Raw genomic sequence first — 17,363 nt, 5'->3', positions numbered from 1 at the left:
TCAACAGATGTGGTCTCTCTCCCACTTCTGAGCATCCTACTTGTTTCTACTTTTCTTGTAGTTATTTTTTCACACTGTGCCCTATATCTTACTTATTTGCGTACATTATGAGCTGTTGTGGAAAAGGGCCGCTTCCCGCGCCCAAGCCGACACACCTCACGCCCTCAGCAACTGCGGTGATTAGATACGCACCAGGGCCGCCAGGGCGCGCCAAGTGCCAGGCGCGAGGCCTCCGGGAGGGAGTGGTGGGAAGCGGGAGGCAGGAGGCGCTGTGATTGGCAGTTGCTGCAGTCAATCGGGCGCAGGAGGGGGCGGGGCGGGGCGGGGCGCCGGGGAGGCCCGTGGGCGAGAGGCGGGGTCTGCATGAATGGGGCGCGCGGCGCGCGGCTGCAGTCGGAGCTCGGGGGGGAAGCAAGAATCCCGGCCGGGAGTGGGTGGGAGGAAGCGAAGTGCTGGGGGGGGAGGGAAAGAGCGCGGGGGGCGGGGAGGGGCAGCGCCGGGGCGGCGCGCTGAGAGCGGCGAGGCGGCGGGTGTGAGTGAGAGCCGTGGCCGCGGTGCCTGTCGCTGCGGTGCCGCTGTCCGCTGCACCGCCTCCTGTCGGACCCTGAGGAGCCCCCGACCCGGCGGAGGAGTAGGGACTGGGGTAGCTGGCACTGAGAGAAGAGCTGGGTCCGAGCGCCCGAGCCCAGGACCCCCGGGCGTGGAGGTGGGGGGGCTGAGGCCCCCGAGGGGGCCCCGCCGCGATGGGCAACCTGGAGAGCGCCGAGGGGGGCCCGGGCGAGCCCCCCTCTGTCTCGCTTCTGCCGCCGCCTGGCAAGATGCCGATGCCGGAGCCCTGTGAGCTGGAAGAGAGGTTCGCCTTGGTGCTGGTGAGAGCCGATTCTGTCCCTTCCCCCTCCTACCCCCCCCCCCCCCCCACGCCCCGATCTCAGCGCCCCGGGTGCGACTTTGCCCGGATTCCTCGGTCCGGCCCACCCCTTCAGTAAGGGCCCCCGATGGCTCTCGATCCCCAGCGCCTTCTCAGGCGCTGAGCAGCCCCGTCGGGGACCTCCCGAGCGAACCCTCTACCTCTGGACACTTAGGAGGAGGGGTCCCTAACCCGGGACCGCCCCAGTATCCAGAGTTTTTCCTCTTCCCTCCCCCTTCTGCCGCCTTTCGCACTTCTCCCCACTTCCTTGACAGTCTCCCCAGATCCCTGGGATTCTCATTTCTAAAACTTTGGCGGGAGAGGGGGAATTCAGAAGCTCCGGGCCGGCCCATTCCTCAGCCTCAGTCCGGGTTCTCTGACTGGGGAGACCGCCTCTCTTGTTAACATGGAGGCTTTCCAGGGAGTGGGTCCTACTCCCAGCCCAGACCAGATGTTTAGGGGAGAGGAGGGGGAACGGAGGGGGGCTGGCAGCTCGTGAAGGGGGTGGAATAAAGAGTGATGCCATTCTACTTATTTTCAGAACGGCCTGCAGGCATCCTGCAAAGTTAAAGTGGGTTTGCCTAAAAGGACTGAACATGTGGATAAACCATTTCATTAGTGTATTTTTCCAATTGAAACAATACACAAACCATCCTGCCTCCCCCACAACCCCCCTTTTTATGTTAAGCCCTAGTGGTTGGTTTTTGTTTTGTGCCTGTGCTTCTTTTTAGTCTTTCTGTAGGTTCCTAAGTGATCTGCATGAGTGAGGTTTTAGGGCTGACTTTGGGACCCTCCTTTGATGTGGGGATTGGACATTGATGTTAATGGCTGTCTGGAACCAGAAGATCTGATCGATATCACTGAGATGGAGACAGAGAATATGTTGGAGCTAAAATGAAATTTTGGAGAAAGTGAACTAGGTGATGGAACATTTGCTAACAGAGGTAAATCTTAGAGAAACTTGAGGAAATAATTCCCAGTTGCTCCAAGAACTCTCTTAGAGGCAGTGCCAATGTTGCCTTTATTGTTACTATGGCCAGAAAGGCTGACTTTGCCTTTGCCTGTGAGGAGGGATAAGTTGTGGACTTAGCAGCCTTATTGGATTTCATCTGCTTTAGAACAGGCAGATTAGATCTGTTGGCATCAGTGAAGCTGTCTAGAGATCCTGGCCTCTCCAATGGTGCAGAGCCTGACATCAGCCCATTGGCACCGTAGCGGGATCAGAGAGGGTCCACGGGGTTTCAAAGGGAAGCTGGCACCTCTCTTGCCCATCAGCTCTGTGAAGGGCCTGAGGGATCTGAGCCATACATCCTGTGACCCTCTGCATTTCCCCTAGCCTCCTCAGGGGGATGGGGTGAGTCAGTGATTACTAATGTACTGTGGCCATCTCAGAGGCTGAGGAGGAGAGCCTGGGACTTGGTGCCCTTGAGAACAAGAGCTCAACTGTTGGGGAAAAGAGTAGGAGGGAATCTCCACTCCAGTAAGGGTGTGAAAACCCCCATCGAGTGGCATGAGGTAGCCTCAGAACTGGAGAGAAAGGGCTGTTCAAAGGTGGACTGATGGGGGACTGCCTTAGGTAGGGGCTACCAGGCTGGTTGTTGTGAGAGCGCAAAACCAGAGTTGGTCATGTCCTCTTTGGAGTTTGGTTGACACGTTTGTTTAGTTGGCAGGTTAATGGCTTAATATTCACAAAATGTACAAGTTATCCTGATTACTAGCCAGCAAGCTCAGGTCAAGCCAGAGACCTGACCACCCACTTGCAAGCCTTCCTTTCTGTATAAAGTTTTGATTTGTTTCCTTGTTGCTTTTGTTTTGATCTTTCTGCTGCTGATAGGGAGTTGGGACAGGGCAGGCCCGGGGCTAGTTGAATTTTACCTCATTTTTCCAACACATGGAAATCATGCTTTCTTGGAGATTTCAGTTCTTCTCGGGGGCTCTTAAAGATCCCTCTTTCCTCTGTTCCTAAAACATGCCCTTTACACTATCCTTTGGGAACTCCATTGGCTGTTTGACCCTGGAACAGGCTCAGGTGTATTTCCAAACAATGAGGATAAGCTTAGTAGAGTAGAAAAGGCAAGGGGCTCTGATTTAGCAATTGTCTTAACCTCTCTGAGCCTAGATTTTTTTCATCTGTACAATGGGGCAAATGATTCCCATCCTGGTGGGATTCTGAGAATTAAGTGAGGTATGTGTATAAAGTGCTTAGCACCAGGTACTCAATATAGATTTGTTTCTTTTTTTGATTGTGTGACAGGTTGCTCCTTTTCCACCATTTTCTTTCCCAGATTGTCAGCCTCACTGTGATTGACGTGGTTTATGAAAAAGTTATTTGTTGGTTTTGCTGAGGTGATGCGCTGGTGTCCTGGTTAATCATAATGCATTTTCAAGTCAAAGTGGGCTCATATATGGCTCCTCACAATCTCCAGTTAGAAAAGTATTTGACCTCCAGCAGGTTACTTAATCTCTGTGAGTCCCAGGTTCCTCTTATAAATGAAGATAGTAATAGTATTTCCCACATGAGGTTATTGTGTAAATTTAACAAAACTAGAAGTTAAGTCCTTAGTTAGCATAGTCTGGCATCTACTCTATGCTCAGTAAATAGTAGTTTTTAAATGTGTAACTCTCAGCTATGACTCAGATCTGAGAGCACTTGTATTCCCAGAAAAGTATGTTCAGTTCAGAAATCTGATGAAACCAGTTACCCCATTATGTGTAGCCAATCCCAGGATATGCTGCTGCTGTCACGCGGAGGGCTTCCCCAGTCCCAATATATCTAAGGAAAACCCTCCCCGAAAAACACCCTGGCTGGGGAAGTTGTATCACTGCTGAGTCAAGACCACAGGCTCCCCGCTTTTCGGTACAGACACATGATCTGACCCACAATCTCTCTGCTGAGGTTGGAGAACTGAGGTCTGAAGCCATGAGGTGATTTGTGCAGGAATTGTTCCCAAGAGTGCTGCCGCAGTCTGGTGCCCTCACCTGGGGCTTTCCTCCTGGTGTGCTGAGATGCTGCCCTTCTCCTCTCTGGAGGCAGCTGACATCCCAGATGGATCCCCTCTGGCTGGATCAGCTTCCACCGTTTATTCTGTGTACAGTATAAACAGTATTATTTTCTAGATGTGCCTTCATATTAAAAAGGATGTGAAGCTGCTATGTTACACTGTGTTCTTGGGATCCTTCCTTACCCCATGTCTTGACAGCAGCCCCTATTCTGTTGAGGACTGAGAGTTTAGGATGGGCAGTTATTGGAGCTCCTCTTTATTAACATCAGGATGAGAGCCGATCTCTGGTAAAGCCCCCTTCTGTGTTTTGATCCTGGCTGGATTACTACCCAATCTTAGTTGCTCAGAAGCTAGTATGCTGGCCAGTGCTGGCGTAGAGAGGGGAGACAGCGAGCTTTAATGGTCTTAAAAGGATAGCTTTTCTTGTTTGCACCCTGATTTTTCTATTTGCTGGCTTATTACAGATTTGAGATGAAGTCTAAAGGTTCTGATGCCAGAAAAAGCCCTGGATATCCCACAAGAGGAGGCTCTCAGGGCATGAGGGTGGGGCTGTGTGACAGCCTGTCCCTGCCATGGCCTCCTTTCACAGTTCCCTGGTGATGACTGATGACTTGGGGTTTTGCTATAAGTGTAGCATTGATGTGGGAGCTAAACTGGCCTGGGTGCTAGTTGTCAAGAGACTTTGAGAGGCCTCCTTTGACATAGAAAGGGGCTGGGAAAAACTTGGACTAAATATCAAGTTCCAAATCGCCATGGTGGAAATGTTTTTCCCAGCCTTGGGGATTGTGGTGAATTAGTTCAGGCTGGGATAGGACTTGGGGGAGGAAAAGGCTCTTGACAGCAGCTCTGGCCAGAGGAACCCCCTTGTTAAGAGACCCCATTGAGAAGACCCTAGGCCGCAGAGAGGAGCCTAATTCCTAGACTTTTCCATGTGACCCTGTGTTAGACTGGGGAGGTGTAGGGCTGGGTGGGAGAGGGATGGAACTGATGCAGTGGACTCCTTGTGATTTGAGGATGTTTTCATTGCTTGTAGGGAGATTCAACCTTTTTTTTCTTTTTTCTCTTAAAGTAATACTCATTCTCTAAAAAAAAAGTTTGGGTAATTTATAATTTAGATTGAAGGAAAAAGTCCATATTTTCTCCATTCCTTTAGCAAATGGAGACATGTGTTCTAAAACTTTTCATATTTGTTTCTCTGTGTAGAGTTTTGTATCAATACAGTGTTGTGATAAGAGTGTGTGTGTATACATACACATATTTATCCAATATGGCTTTTTTTTTTTTTTTTTGCTTTTGTTATTTCAGTAGTTTTCCCAGGCTAGTCACTGTAAACATTTTTAAATGCTTGCACAATGGTCCATCAAGTGAATGTACTATTGTTAACTCTCCTCCTATTGTTGGACATTTAGTTGTTTGCTTCTGTTTGCCGGCATAAACGGTGTTGTGATGAATATCTTGGTGTACATTTTCAATAGTTAGAGTTTTCCTTGGGATAGAAACCCAAAATTGAACTTGCCAGATTGTAGGATATGTTTTTCAGATCCTAAATACGTATTTCCAAATGATTTTTTTAAAAACAGAGATTAATGCATGCAAGTGTCTTTAAAGGGAGGGAGGAGGGTTGAGAATAGCTTCTTTTCTCCAGATTATGAAAATAAAACACTTTTTAAGCAAATTTAGAAATAAAAAGTTTGTAAAGTATAAAATACATTAAAAAATATAAAAAGAATTAAAATCACCTATAATCTCTCCATTTACTTTTAATATTTTGATGTACTTATATTTTAACAATTAGTCATACTGTGCATATTGTTTTGTAAGTTGATTTTTAATTTGACTATTTTAAGCATTTTTTCATTTGTTTATTCTTCAGTATCGTGATTTCATATCTGCAGAGTATTCCATAATACAGTATTTTATTAATGCCTTATATTTCTTCTGTCACTCCTTTTTGTTGCTATAATTAACACTGTGATGAATTTTCTGTGCATAAATATTTGTGTGCATCTCTATTTCCTTGGGATAAATTGCTGGAAGAGAAATTACTGGATCAAAGGCCTTTGAGAAATATGTCTTCTGAAAAGGTTGTACCAGTTAGCTTTTCCATTGACAATGTGTCTCCTTTCTCGATAAGCTAATCAATACTGAATGGTTTAACTTTAAATACTTTTGCCAATTTAATTAGCCAGTATCTTGTAGTATCTTGTAGTATTAGTAGTAGCTTGTTCTAATTTGCATTTCTTTGAACATTTCCTCATAAGTGTTTTGGCCATCTTTTATATGTGTTCTTAGTTCTCTGTTGGGGATTTTATTATGTATACATATTTCTGTGTAAAAAGATGTATACACTTTCCAAACTTTTTCATTATAAAATATTTTGCATGTATGAAAGAGCATATATAACTATAATATAAGATTAAAATAACGATAAAATGGGTACTAGTATATCCTCTGGGGGAGTTCTTAGAATTGCTTCTTGCCCCTTAATTTCTTCTATTGTGCTTTTTTATCTGGGATGAGAAAGCCCTTTAGCTCAGGACCTGCGGGATCTGTGGCTGCAGCTGGGGCGGTCCAGGTGGCAGCCGCGCCAGTGCTTGTCTGTGGGGAAACAACCGCTGCAGCTGGTGAGAGCAGGAACTGGCTGTGGTGGAAATAGCTAATCTTCAGTGAAGTGAAAAAAGCAGCCAAGGTGGAGAGGAAATGAGACCACAGATCCTCCCCTGCCCCTGGGGTTGCCTGGGAAGGCTGGTCGGAGCCAGGGCCCCGGTTCTGTGGTCGAAGCGGAAGAATCGGCCTGGAGCTGAGTGCAGTCGGCCCAGGGACAGCGGCGCTGGCCGCCCGAAGCCAGCGTGTGATCTGGTCAGCCAGCCTGCTCACCTCCATTCCGGGGAAATGTTTCTCCCAAGTCGGAGCTGAGTTGAAGCAGTGCCAGGGAAAGGCCGGGGGTTCATTCCAGTTCGGAAATGCTCTTCAGAGAAGAGGAAGGACCTTTTTCTTTGAAGATAAGAGAGGGTGCTGTCTCCACACAGCCCCCACTCCCCGCTTCTTGCCGCGTACTTGAGAGTCCCCTCTCTGGATAGCACCGTATGGAAACGTAGGGTATTAAGGCTGTCATCCACGAAGAAGAAGGTTCCGGAATAGAGATGAACTAGGCAGCTAGAATTCCCAGTCTCTCTTTGCCTCCCTCAGCAGAGCCACATTTTTATATCTTGTTTTCCTTGCATAGGAGAATGAATCCCCCAGGAAAGATGTAAAGTTATCAGGCCTCCTCTTGTCTTTGAGATACTCTGGTTGTCTTCACCTCCCACCCTCCTCTATACTTCTTCTGTTTTCATCTTTCTGAATCCTCTTCCCAGAGTCTCTTATGCTTTCTGTCTCTCATCACTTCACAACAAAATTGTGGGTTGGGAGTTTGTGTGTTGGGTAGAGGAGGACCTGGATAGGTTTTGGGTGAACCGTTTTCCCCACTCCCTTCACTAATATGCATATTCTTCTCAGTTTATGAAGTACTTTGAGGTACTTAAAGGGTGTTCTAAGTAATATTCAGAACCACAAGAGGAGAGCAGAATTATTTGTGTGACTACTTTTGCGAGTAGAGGAAGGATTTAGGCTGTTGAATACCCATGAAGGTTCAGTTCTTGTCCTCATCTCTTTCCTTGTTCCCTCCTTATACCACCTTCTCCCCCTCTCCCAGGTTATTCCCAGGGCTGGCTGGGCTGATGGTCCTGCCTCTGGGTCCCTGAAAACACGAAGGAGGAAGTGATGCACTTTCCTCCTCCCCTGCTCGCTCATTTCCACTCAGATCTAGACCAGAGAGTGTCATAGCCCTCCTCCTATTGCTCAGCCCCTCTCTAAGGAAGAGCAGGGCCTGAGCCTGGTGTTTGGGTACTTTCAGAGATGGTTATCTAGTTTCATCAACTCTCTGCAGCTTAGAGCAGAGTTAGTTTCCTTTCAGTTTTTGCCAGCTTCCTTGCGGGGAGCTGGGAAGCCAGCCCCTAGATCCTCCCAGTATTTCCCATGAAGCCTTAAAAAACATGGATATTTTGAAAGAGAAAGCACCAGTTTTGAAATCAGGAAACCTGGGTTCTGATCCAGCTTGATAGCCTTTTTTCTCCCCCCAACTGATGACCGTTGGCAAAGTCTATAACTTTTCTGATTCAGTCTCATCTTTATGAAATGATTATACCTACTTTAGGAGGTTTTGAAGATGTTTAAAGAGGACAACATAGTGAAAATACCGTATAATCTGTAAAGGTTCTACAGTTAAATGTTTGTGGCATATACATTACCCACTGTATACCACCTCTTAATGTGGTTTTCAGATGGGGGAGGTATTGTCTCAGGGGGAGTTTTTGGTAAGTGAGGATATTTTGGTATCACACTGACTAGGGGAGATGGGGTGGCTTTTGACATTTAGTGCCCAACGACTAGGAATATTAAACATCCCACAGTGTTTGGGTCAGTCCCACACAATAAAGAATGATCCTACCCCAAATGCTAATAGCACTTCTCCTGAGAATTATCTTCTGTTGATCTGTACCTCATTGTTTTGTGTTCCAGTTGGGGATGAAGCTTTAAGGGCAGTAAAAGTAAAGGCAGAGCAACAGTGTTTGTTTTTTCTCATGGTTTTCCCATTTCCTGGTACACCTTCAAGGAAGAGCTGGACCTCCATCTTTTTATTACCTCTGTCCATAGGTTTAAGGGCAGATTCCCTGGTTCCTTCTGTACTGTGAATTCTATTGTACAACTTGTCAAGGAGCAATTTGGGGTACACATTTCACTGTTGACCTTTACTAACCCCATTAGCTCCTCAAGCCAGGGGAAGTATTCTTCTAGGTTGGGAATATGTTTAAGAGCTCTTTAAACAGTGTTTCTGGATCTTTTGAGTAAAGGACCCTTTTGAAAATCCGCTTAAATTTGTGACTGCTGATTCTAGTCATGCACACAGCCCTTTAGGGTTTTAAACCCATTCTTGGGTCTGCTAGGGAACCCCTGGCTTTGAGCCTAGAGGAATAGGAAGGGAGACGAGGAGAAGCCACTGTAGGAGCTCCTTCATACAGACAGTACTCGATATTTTTATAAGAGGAAGGGAGTCACTTATCAGTTCAGATAAAAGGATGCCTCTGTTCAGTTCAGTTCAGTTCAGTCGCTCAGTCGTGTCCGACTCTTTGCGACCCCATGAATCGCAGCATGCCAGGCCTCCCTGTCCATCACCATCTCCCAGAGTTCACCCAGACCCACATCCATCGAGTCCGTGATGCCATCCAGCCATCTCATCCTCTGTCATCCCCTTCTCCTCCTGCCCCCAATCCCTCCCAGCATCAGAGTCTCTTCCAATGAGTCAACTCTTCGCATGAGGTGTCCAAAGTACTGGAGTTTCAGCTTTAGCATCATTCCTTCCAAAGAAATCCCAGGGTTGATCTCCTTCAGAATGGACTGGTTGGATCTCCTTGCAGTCCAAGGGACCCTCTATTGGTGGATCCAAAAAGAGAGCGTGTTGAAACGTGGTTGACTGCCATTCAGAGGGAGATATTCTGGTCCCTGGAGATCTTAACTTTGACTAAGGATACTTTGTGGTGAGGTCTGCCCCTTTGAGCCAGACCCTCAACCTCCAGGAACATCCAGGTAGGGATGGCAGGATGTACTTTGACAAGCCAGGGGAACCAGGGGCATCCTTGCAGTGAGGCCCTAAGGTTAGGTCATCTCCCTATGTTTGGAGGTATTACCTGCCCAAACTGCAGCTCTCTCCCACAGGCCTAAGGTCTCTGGGGAAATCCAGGCGATTGTGGCTTCCCTGGGCATGCCTTAAAGGGGATTTTTGACATACAGTTTCTAGCAGTTACTTCCTTTTGCTTTCTACCTTACCAAGAAAAACAAAAAAGACCTTTGCTTTTATTGACTACTCAGAATATTTCATACCAAAATTTTGTGAAGAAAAATTCAGATCTTTGGAGGGCTTTATTATGAAAAAAATATTTTTTTTCGGGACAGTGTTAAGAATGACTTTTCTGGGTGGAGTCTCCCATTTCATCCTTATAGGAGTGGCTCGGTTTCTGCTCCACCAAATGCCTAGACTTAACTTGTATTGCTTAAGGAAATAATTCAACATTTGTTGGGTATATGCCACATACTTTTAGACGAATTATCTCATTAAATGTGGCAGTTATTTTATGTCTGTTGTAGAGGTGATGAAACCAGGACTCAGAGGAGTTAACTAACCTGGAGAAGGTCTCAGCTTAAATGTCCCTTAGAGAAGCCTTAAGTAAAAATTTTTGTTTAGATATTTTTGTTCATGCTAAAAGGATTGATAGAAATATAGCTTCTAAAAGATGCTCATATAGATTTTAAAGAACAGAGAAAATTTTCTGGAAGAATACAAATAATGAATACCTGTGAAATGCAGGGAAGGAATCATAATAGTAAGAATAGGAAAGTCAAAGGGAATTTAGGTTTATATATTATGTTGACATTTCTTACACTCGGACGGTAAAGCGTCTACAATGCGGGAGACCCAGGTTCGATCCCTGGGTCGGGAAAATCCCCTGGAGAAGGAAATGACAATCCACTCCAGGACTATTGGCTGGACAATCCCATGGACAGAGGAGCCTGCTAGGCTACAGTCCACGGGGTCGCAAAGAGTTGGACACGACTGAGCGACTTCACTTCACTTCTTACAAGGACAATGTATTTATGTGTTAGTTACACAATTAAAAGGTAAAGAAAAAAATTTAATCTCAGAAATCAAAGAAATGAACATTTCAATGATACACTTGTGCACTAATCATCAGGACAAAATTTTAAAGATTGACAGCATCTGTGGTTGTCATTGGGCTCCCCTGATGGTTCAAATGGTAAAGAATCTGCCTGCAACACAGGAGACCCAGCTTTGATCCCTGGGTCGGGAAGATCCCCTAGAAAAAGGAATGGCTGCCCACTTCCGTATTCTTGCCTGGAGAATTCCATGGACAGAGTAGCCTGGCGGGCTACAGTTCATGGGGTCGCAAAGAGTCAGACACAACTGAGTGACTAACACAATGACATGATTGTCACTAATAGTACATTAATGCACCGTTAGGGGTAGTGTAATTTGGTACAGACATTTTAGAAGATATTTTGTAGGGTCTACTGGTTTCATATGTGCATGCCCTTTAACTTGGTCATCTCATATCTAGGAAGCTGTCTTACAGAATTGTTTATGCATGTGCATGAAGGTGCATGGAAAAGATCCTCAGGACGGCATTGTTTACAGTAAACATCTGGGAGAAACCTGATTGTCCATTTCCTGTCCATATCTATTCCTTTACCGTTCATCTGGTTACTTCAGGCAAATACTGGGAGTTATCCTTCATTTTTCCTTCTGCTTTCTGCATACCCAGTCTATTACCCTGCCAGTTCCATCTCCGAAAATATGTCTCAGATCTACCCATTCTCTCTCTACTGCCTCAGTCCAAGCCAGTATCAACTCTGACTTGTATTACATCCAACAAATTGGCCTCCTGATTTCTTCCACTGTCCCTTTCTCCATCCTCACATCCATTTTCCACAAAGCAGCCAGATTTAAACTGTAAGTCAAATAGCATCATTTCCTACCTAGAAATCTTTTTTAATGGTTTCCTTCTTGAAGCAAAAAAACCCAGCAAACTCCTGGCTTTGGCCCCTAAGAGTGCATTATTTTGGCTCCTGCTGACTTCTTTAACCTTACTCGCCTTCCTGATTGCTAGCCTCCACATTAGCCTTCCTTTAGTTAGGACAAGTTCCTTCCTTGTCTCAGGGCCTTTGCACAAGCTGTTCCCTCTCCCGGAATGTCTTGTCCTTGGATTTTCAGATGGTTCAATCTAGTTTACGCTTCAGGGCTCAGTTTTTATAATATCACCTCTCAGAGAGGCCTCTCTTCCTTATTATTCTCTATCTTAGCATCCTATTAACCTCTTTTGTATCATTTTCTATTTTAAAATTCTTTGTTTAATTGTTTATTATCTGTCTCCCCAGACTGTTGATTCCATGAGGGTAGAGACTTTCTGTATGCTTATCACTGTCCACCCCAATACCTGGGACTGGGTAGGCCCTCAATAAATGGTTGTGGCTGATGGGAATCTCCAAGATATTTGTGTGTGTGTAAATATAATAGTCTAAAAGAGGAATTAAAAGAAGACTATATATAATGCTTTATAAAGCAACATGTTTGTATGTAAATGTATAGAAAAAAAGGCCTGGAACAATCAGTACCAAGCTGTAGGTTCCTGTGGTTACCTGTGGAGGGGGATGGATAGAGTTGGGGACCAAACAGTGATTCCTTTTTTATTCTGTAAGCTTTTGAGTTGATTAATTTTTTAAGCTACACATATCCACATATTTGTTCCTCCTTTAAGGGAAAAAGAGAAATAAAAATAGGGGAGGAAGATTCAACTTTTGCTGCAAAAAAGAAAGCTCCTGTCTCTCACTCTGCACTGATCCAAAAGAAGAGAGCAGGAGGGAGAAAGGACACCACTGGAGTCATTCCCTGCTCTGTACTGAGCTTGACACTAGTTTTCATAGTAGGAAGAATCCTAAGAGATGCCTTTATGCCCTGAGGCTGTATTTTAAATTCATAAATGTAGGCACAATCTCAGTCTGCCAGACACAGGCAGGTTGTGTATTTTTAGCCTCTTTCATTTCTAGGCTATTGAAAGCTGTACCTCCAGCCTCAGCAGAGCTTTAGCAGATGAAGTTAGCAAAGAGAATACACATGAGCTCTGGGCTTCACTGCAGCTAAGCTTCTCAAAGTTAAGTCAGTTCAGCAGCTGGGAACTGACTTAGGAAACTATGTTCTCTAGATTCTAGTCTCCCAGAAACACGAATAGCTCATCATTTTCACAGCTAATGTTTGTTGTGTGCTAATGGTAGGCTGGTCACCTGGCAGACACTTTATACACATTATCTCACTTAATCTCCACAACTTTATGAAGTAGTTATTATCTCCATTTTATAGATGAGGAAATGGAGATCCAAGAAGGCTAAATAGCTCACCTAGGTTCACACAGCTGGTAGGTGGTGAAGTCAGAATTTGAATCCAAGCAGTTTGACTCCAAAACCCACATCCTTAACCACAATCTCCTCTTTCTGGGGTCAGCACCTTCAATATTGTTTTGGTGGGGATTGTGTACATTACGGCAGAAATCAGGGGAAGTAGGACAAGTCATCTTTTGCTGAGAGGTGTGGTGGGAAGGTCTGTGCTTCAGAATCCCAGCCAGGCTTGGGTTTGAATCCCAGCTATCCCATAGGACAGTCACTGTCCAACAAATGTTTCCTTCATTTACTCTGTGCCAGTGATACCACTGGGTATACAGTGGTGAAAAACAAATATCGCCTCTGCCTTCATGGAGTTTATGGGAATGCAGATATTAAATGAATAAGTACTTAATTACAAATCATATGTCCTTGGAAGGCAAAGAACAGGTTGTTAGGAGAGAATGTAACCAACACACTCCTCTAAATGAAGGCCAGAGGCAGCCTTGGGATCTATGAGAGACTTTCTACGTTCATCTAATTTTCCTTCCTTTCTTGCTTTACTAAGAAAATAGGTCGTAGGTGCCCGCTGTATATACAGCACTTTCTTTCTTGAGTGCTTTGGAGAATACCAAAAAATAGAGGACAAAAAATAGAAAGACAAAATATGCATTTAGAACTGTACTTTGAATGACTAGAGAATTAAAACAAGTGCATGTCCTCAGGTTATCTGTGAGGTTCTCTGTATGCCTCAGTTATTTTATCCATAACATGGGGTTACTATTTGTCTTGCCTAGACACATGTTTTTTGAGAAGACCAAATGAGATCATGAGGTGATGAGGGGCCACATAGCTCCAAGCACAGAAGGACTAGAGGGTTAGGGAAGGATTAACATGGCCCAGGATTGCTAATCAGGCAGTGCTCTCAGAAGGCCGTGGACTTGAAGTCAGGTCTTAAAGGGGACAGGTGTGGATTAGGAGAGAGGAAGTGGAAGGCTAGAGCAGAATGGGAGGGGAATAAAGAGGAGGAATGAGCCAGATCTATGAAGGGCAGCCAGGAGACCCACCTGTCAGGGTAGAAGATCCTAGTTCTAGACACAGACATGAGCTTGGATCAGAACAGTTGGCCAGTTCACAGAGAGTTTGGTCTGAAGAGCCCCTGATTGTTAGAAAAGGCTCTGGAGGCCTTCCTGCCCAGAGTTTCAGAGGGGAATAGAGATTTGTTGATAAGTGGTTCCTGGCCATTCATGGTCTTGCTTGTAACAATGAATGATTGAAATATACAAGAAAACAAAAAAACCCGCTCAGTCCTTACAGGTTAGAGAATTCAAATAATTTGATTTAAGTAAAACTGGATGGAAGATGATCCCAAATGTCACCCCTGAATTGCAGAAGTCTAAAGGCTGTAAGAGTTAGACTGTGAAGAAAGCTGTGCACCGAAGAATTGATGCTTTTGAACTGTGGTGTTGGAGAAGACTCTTGAGAGTCCCTTGGACTGCAAGGAGATCCAGCCAGTCCATTCTAAAGGAGATCAGCCCTGGGTGTTCTTTGAAAGGAATGATGCTAAAGCTGAAACTCCAGTACTTTGGCCACCTCATGTGAAGAGTTGACTCATTGGAAAAGACTCTGACGCTGGGAGGGATTGGGGGCAGGAGGAGAAGGGGACGACAGAGGATGAGATGGCTGGATGGCATCACTCGATGCCATGGACGTGATGGACGTGAGTTTGAGTGAACTCCGGCAGTTGGTGATGGACAGGGAGGCCTGGCGTGCTGCGATTCATGGGGTCTCAAAGAGTCGGATACGACTGAGTGACTGGACTGAACTGAACTGAAGGGCTTCCCTGAAGGCTTAGACGGTAAAGAATCTGCCTGCAATGCAAGTTACCCAGGTTCAATCCCTGGGTCAGGAAGATCCCCTGGAGGAGGAAATGACAACCCACTCCAGTGGAGAATTCCTTGGACAGAGGAGCCTGGCAGGCTACGTATAGCCTGTGGGGTCACAAAGAATCAGACACAGCTGAACAGTGAACACTTTCACTTTCAAAAAATATAGATGCTTCTATTTCTAGTCACCAAGTTTAGGGCTAATTCTTGCCTTTGCCAAACTTATCTTGCCTTCCTTTAAAGTGGAATGTGGTTGTGTACTAAATAATTTATATAATTAACAATACCTTTTTATGTTAGGTGTTCATTTCATACTACTCATTACATAGTGTCCAGTGCGTGTGTGCTCCTTTCTGCTTGCTAGTGTTTTCTTGTACATTGTATTAGGGTGGGGGGCAGTGGGATGGCACCCTCTCCCAGCTAGTCACCCAGGCTGGACACCTGGGGCTCACTCTTGGCTGCTGCCCCTCTTGCCTTCTCTCTGTGTACGACCACTGCCGTAGTTGGTCCTCATCTCTTGCCTGGTCTGCTGTAGTAGACTCCTTTGGGGTCTCTCTACTCCAGTCTTGCAGACCCAGCCCCACCTGTCTACTACTCCCGCCCCCATTCATCTTCACAGCCATATATAAAGATCTGAGTGGTAGGTTTTCTAAGAAAAAAGAGTAAACCTTGGGATGGGAAAGAACTTTGCACATCCGAGGAACTGAAGGAATGCCAGATTGGTCAATAAGGATGCTAAAGAGACGTCAGGGATTGTAGAAGAAAGGTGACCAGGGCTCAGGTCGTGGAAACTTATCAGCCTTGATAAGGAGTTTGGGGAGTGACCCGATGGGTTGTATAGTGTGAAGAGTTCACTGTCGCTGCTGTGTGGAGAGTCCTGGCATCTGGCTTTCCTCTGGGCAGCTCCTCAGTCAGCTCTGCCCAGCAGGGTGATCGAGCCCTCTGCTCTTTCAGGTTTGACTGGTGTCCAGCCCTCTTTCCTATATCCACCTCAGGCCAGAAAGGGCAGTGCCTCTGCTAGGCTGGCCCCAGTGTTTGGCGTGCCTGCCCATGGCCTGAGCCTATAATTTGGTGGGTTGGCTGGTTACAAAAATAAAAAGTGCGACCTATAACTAAAGCTGAGTGGATTCAGTAAAGAGGGAGCTTTTAATTTGCAGAGCTCCTGGGCTGTGTTTAACTGGAAGAGAAATGTGTCTCCTCCCTAGGCACTGCTCCATTTTCTCCCTGGAGTACCTGCTCTGGGTGAGTTAGGGTTTGTGGGCCTGGGGGGGTGGGGTGAGCTTTAGGGAGATATTTGCAACGGATGTTAGGATCCAACAACAGGTTTGATGGGGCTTCCTGGGAGGCTGGCATTATTCAGTTGCCTCTTAAATAACCCATTGGGAGGCACGTATTTTTTCATTTTAATAAGTGACACATTAAAAAAAAATATTTAGCTGCATCTGGCCTTAGTTGTGACATGCGAGAGGCATGTGGACTCTTGTGGCTTAGTTTCCCTGTGGCATGTGGGGTCTTAGTTCTCCAACCAGGGATCAAACCCGTGTCCCCACATTGAAAGGCAGATTCTTAGCCACTGGACTATCACAGAAGTTCCGAAAGTAGAATTTTTAAATGTCTGATTGTGTGACCACTCATTTATTCACTCAACGCAAATGTATTGAGTGTTAGCATTTTAGACATTAGGGGTCCCACAGTGAAGAAGAGACAGAGGGACTTGCCCCATGGATGTCATATTGTTGGTGGGGCAGTGATCAACACATACACAGGTCTGTATGGAATGCTGAGTAGGCATAAGTGCCATGAAGAAAAAGAAGCTAAAGGGGTAGAGAGGAAGAGCAGCAATATTTTAGCAAAGTGGCGGTTTGGGGAGTTGAAGTACAAGAGAAAAGTGAAATAGTGAAGACAACTCTCTGTGGACTCTGGATCCCAGCTCCTGAGAGTCCCCCAGGGCAGGGGGTCCCTGGGCAGCACAGCCCGTCTGGGCAGGGTCCGGTCCACGCTGCTCATCCAGGGGCTTGGCTGGTTCCTAGCCCCAGGTGGGCCCAGTCAGAGCCTGTGGTTGCCTCTTCCTGGCTCCACTTGTCAGAACTGTCTGCAGGGCCGGGCAGGGTGCTGATTAACTGTAAATAGATACTTGTCTTTTCAGGGCTCCTCAAGCCTGATTCTCTTAAGATTTCCTGAAGTCATTGTGTGTTCTTGGCTAGAGGAGGGCTAAGGAGTCTGGCCCGGAAAGCTATAAGCGATGTTAGGGTTCCTTCAACCTGGGGCTGCTGCCCAGCCAGGCCTTTTTTCAGGACCCTGGGGCTCCACGGATTTGGAATTGAATCCCAGCTCTGCCATTTATTAGCTCCATGACCTTGGGCCAGTGCTATAACTTCCTTGAGCCTCAGTTTCTGTGTTTGTCTAATCAGGATAAGAGTACTTGGCTTCTAGGGATTTTAGGAGACTTAAATAACATTTAAGGGTCCAGGGCAGTGTCTAGCGTGGTGGGTGCTCAGTACATTTTAAGTAGAAATATTCTCAGTCCACCAACCTCTTCCAAGTCAGGGCTGCTAAGTCGCTTCAGTTGTGTCCGACTCTTCG

At 46.0% G+C, this 17,363-nt stretch overlaps 1 protein-coding gene across 3 annotated transcripts in view; it reads left to right on the top strand.

Moving 5' to 3' along the window:
- The first annotated feature begins 456 nt into the window (after nucleotides 1-456).
- The window catches only part of FMNL3 (formin like 3), a 52,810-nt gene continuing 35,903 nt past the window's right edge, over nucleotides 457-17,363 (top strand). For 2 of the 3 annotated variants that reach the window (XM_040234032.1, XM_040234031.1), the window contains exon 1: nucleotides 496-869. In XM_040234032.1, the coding sequence (XP_040089966.1) occupies nucleotides 744-869 (126 nt within the window). In that variant the 5' untranslated portion in view covers nucleotides 496-743. Of the gene's footprint in view, nucleotides 870-17,363 lie in introns of all 3 variants that reach the window. The other variant, XM_040234033.1, reaches the window with a different exon arrangement.

Source organism: Oryx dammah, unplaced genomic scaffold (assembly GCF_014754425.2).
Source record: "Oryx dammah isolate SB20612 unplaced genomic scaffold, SCBI_Odam_1.1 HiC_scaffold_29, whole genome shotgun sequence".
In the NCBI taxonomy this organism is placed as follows: domain Eukaryota; kingdom Metazoa; phylum Chordata; class Mammalia; order Artiodactyla; family Bovidae; genus Oryx; species Oryx dammah.
Note: the sequence above shows the minus strand (reverse complement) of the source record. Positions and strands in the feature narration are given on the sequence as shown.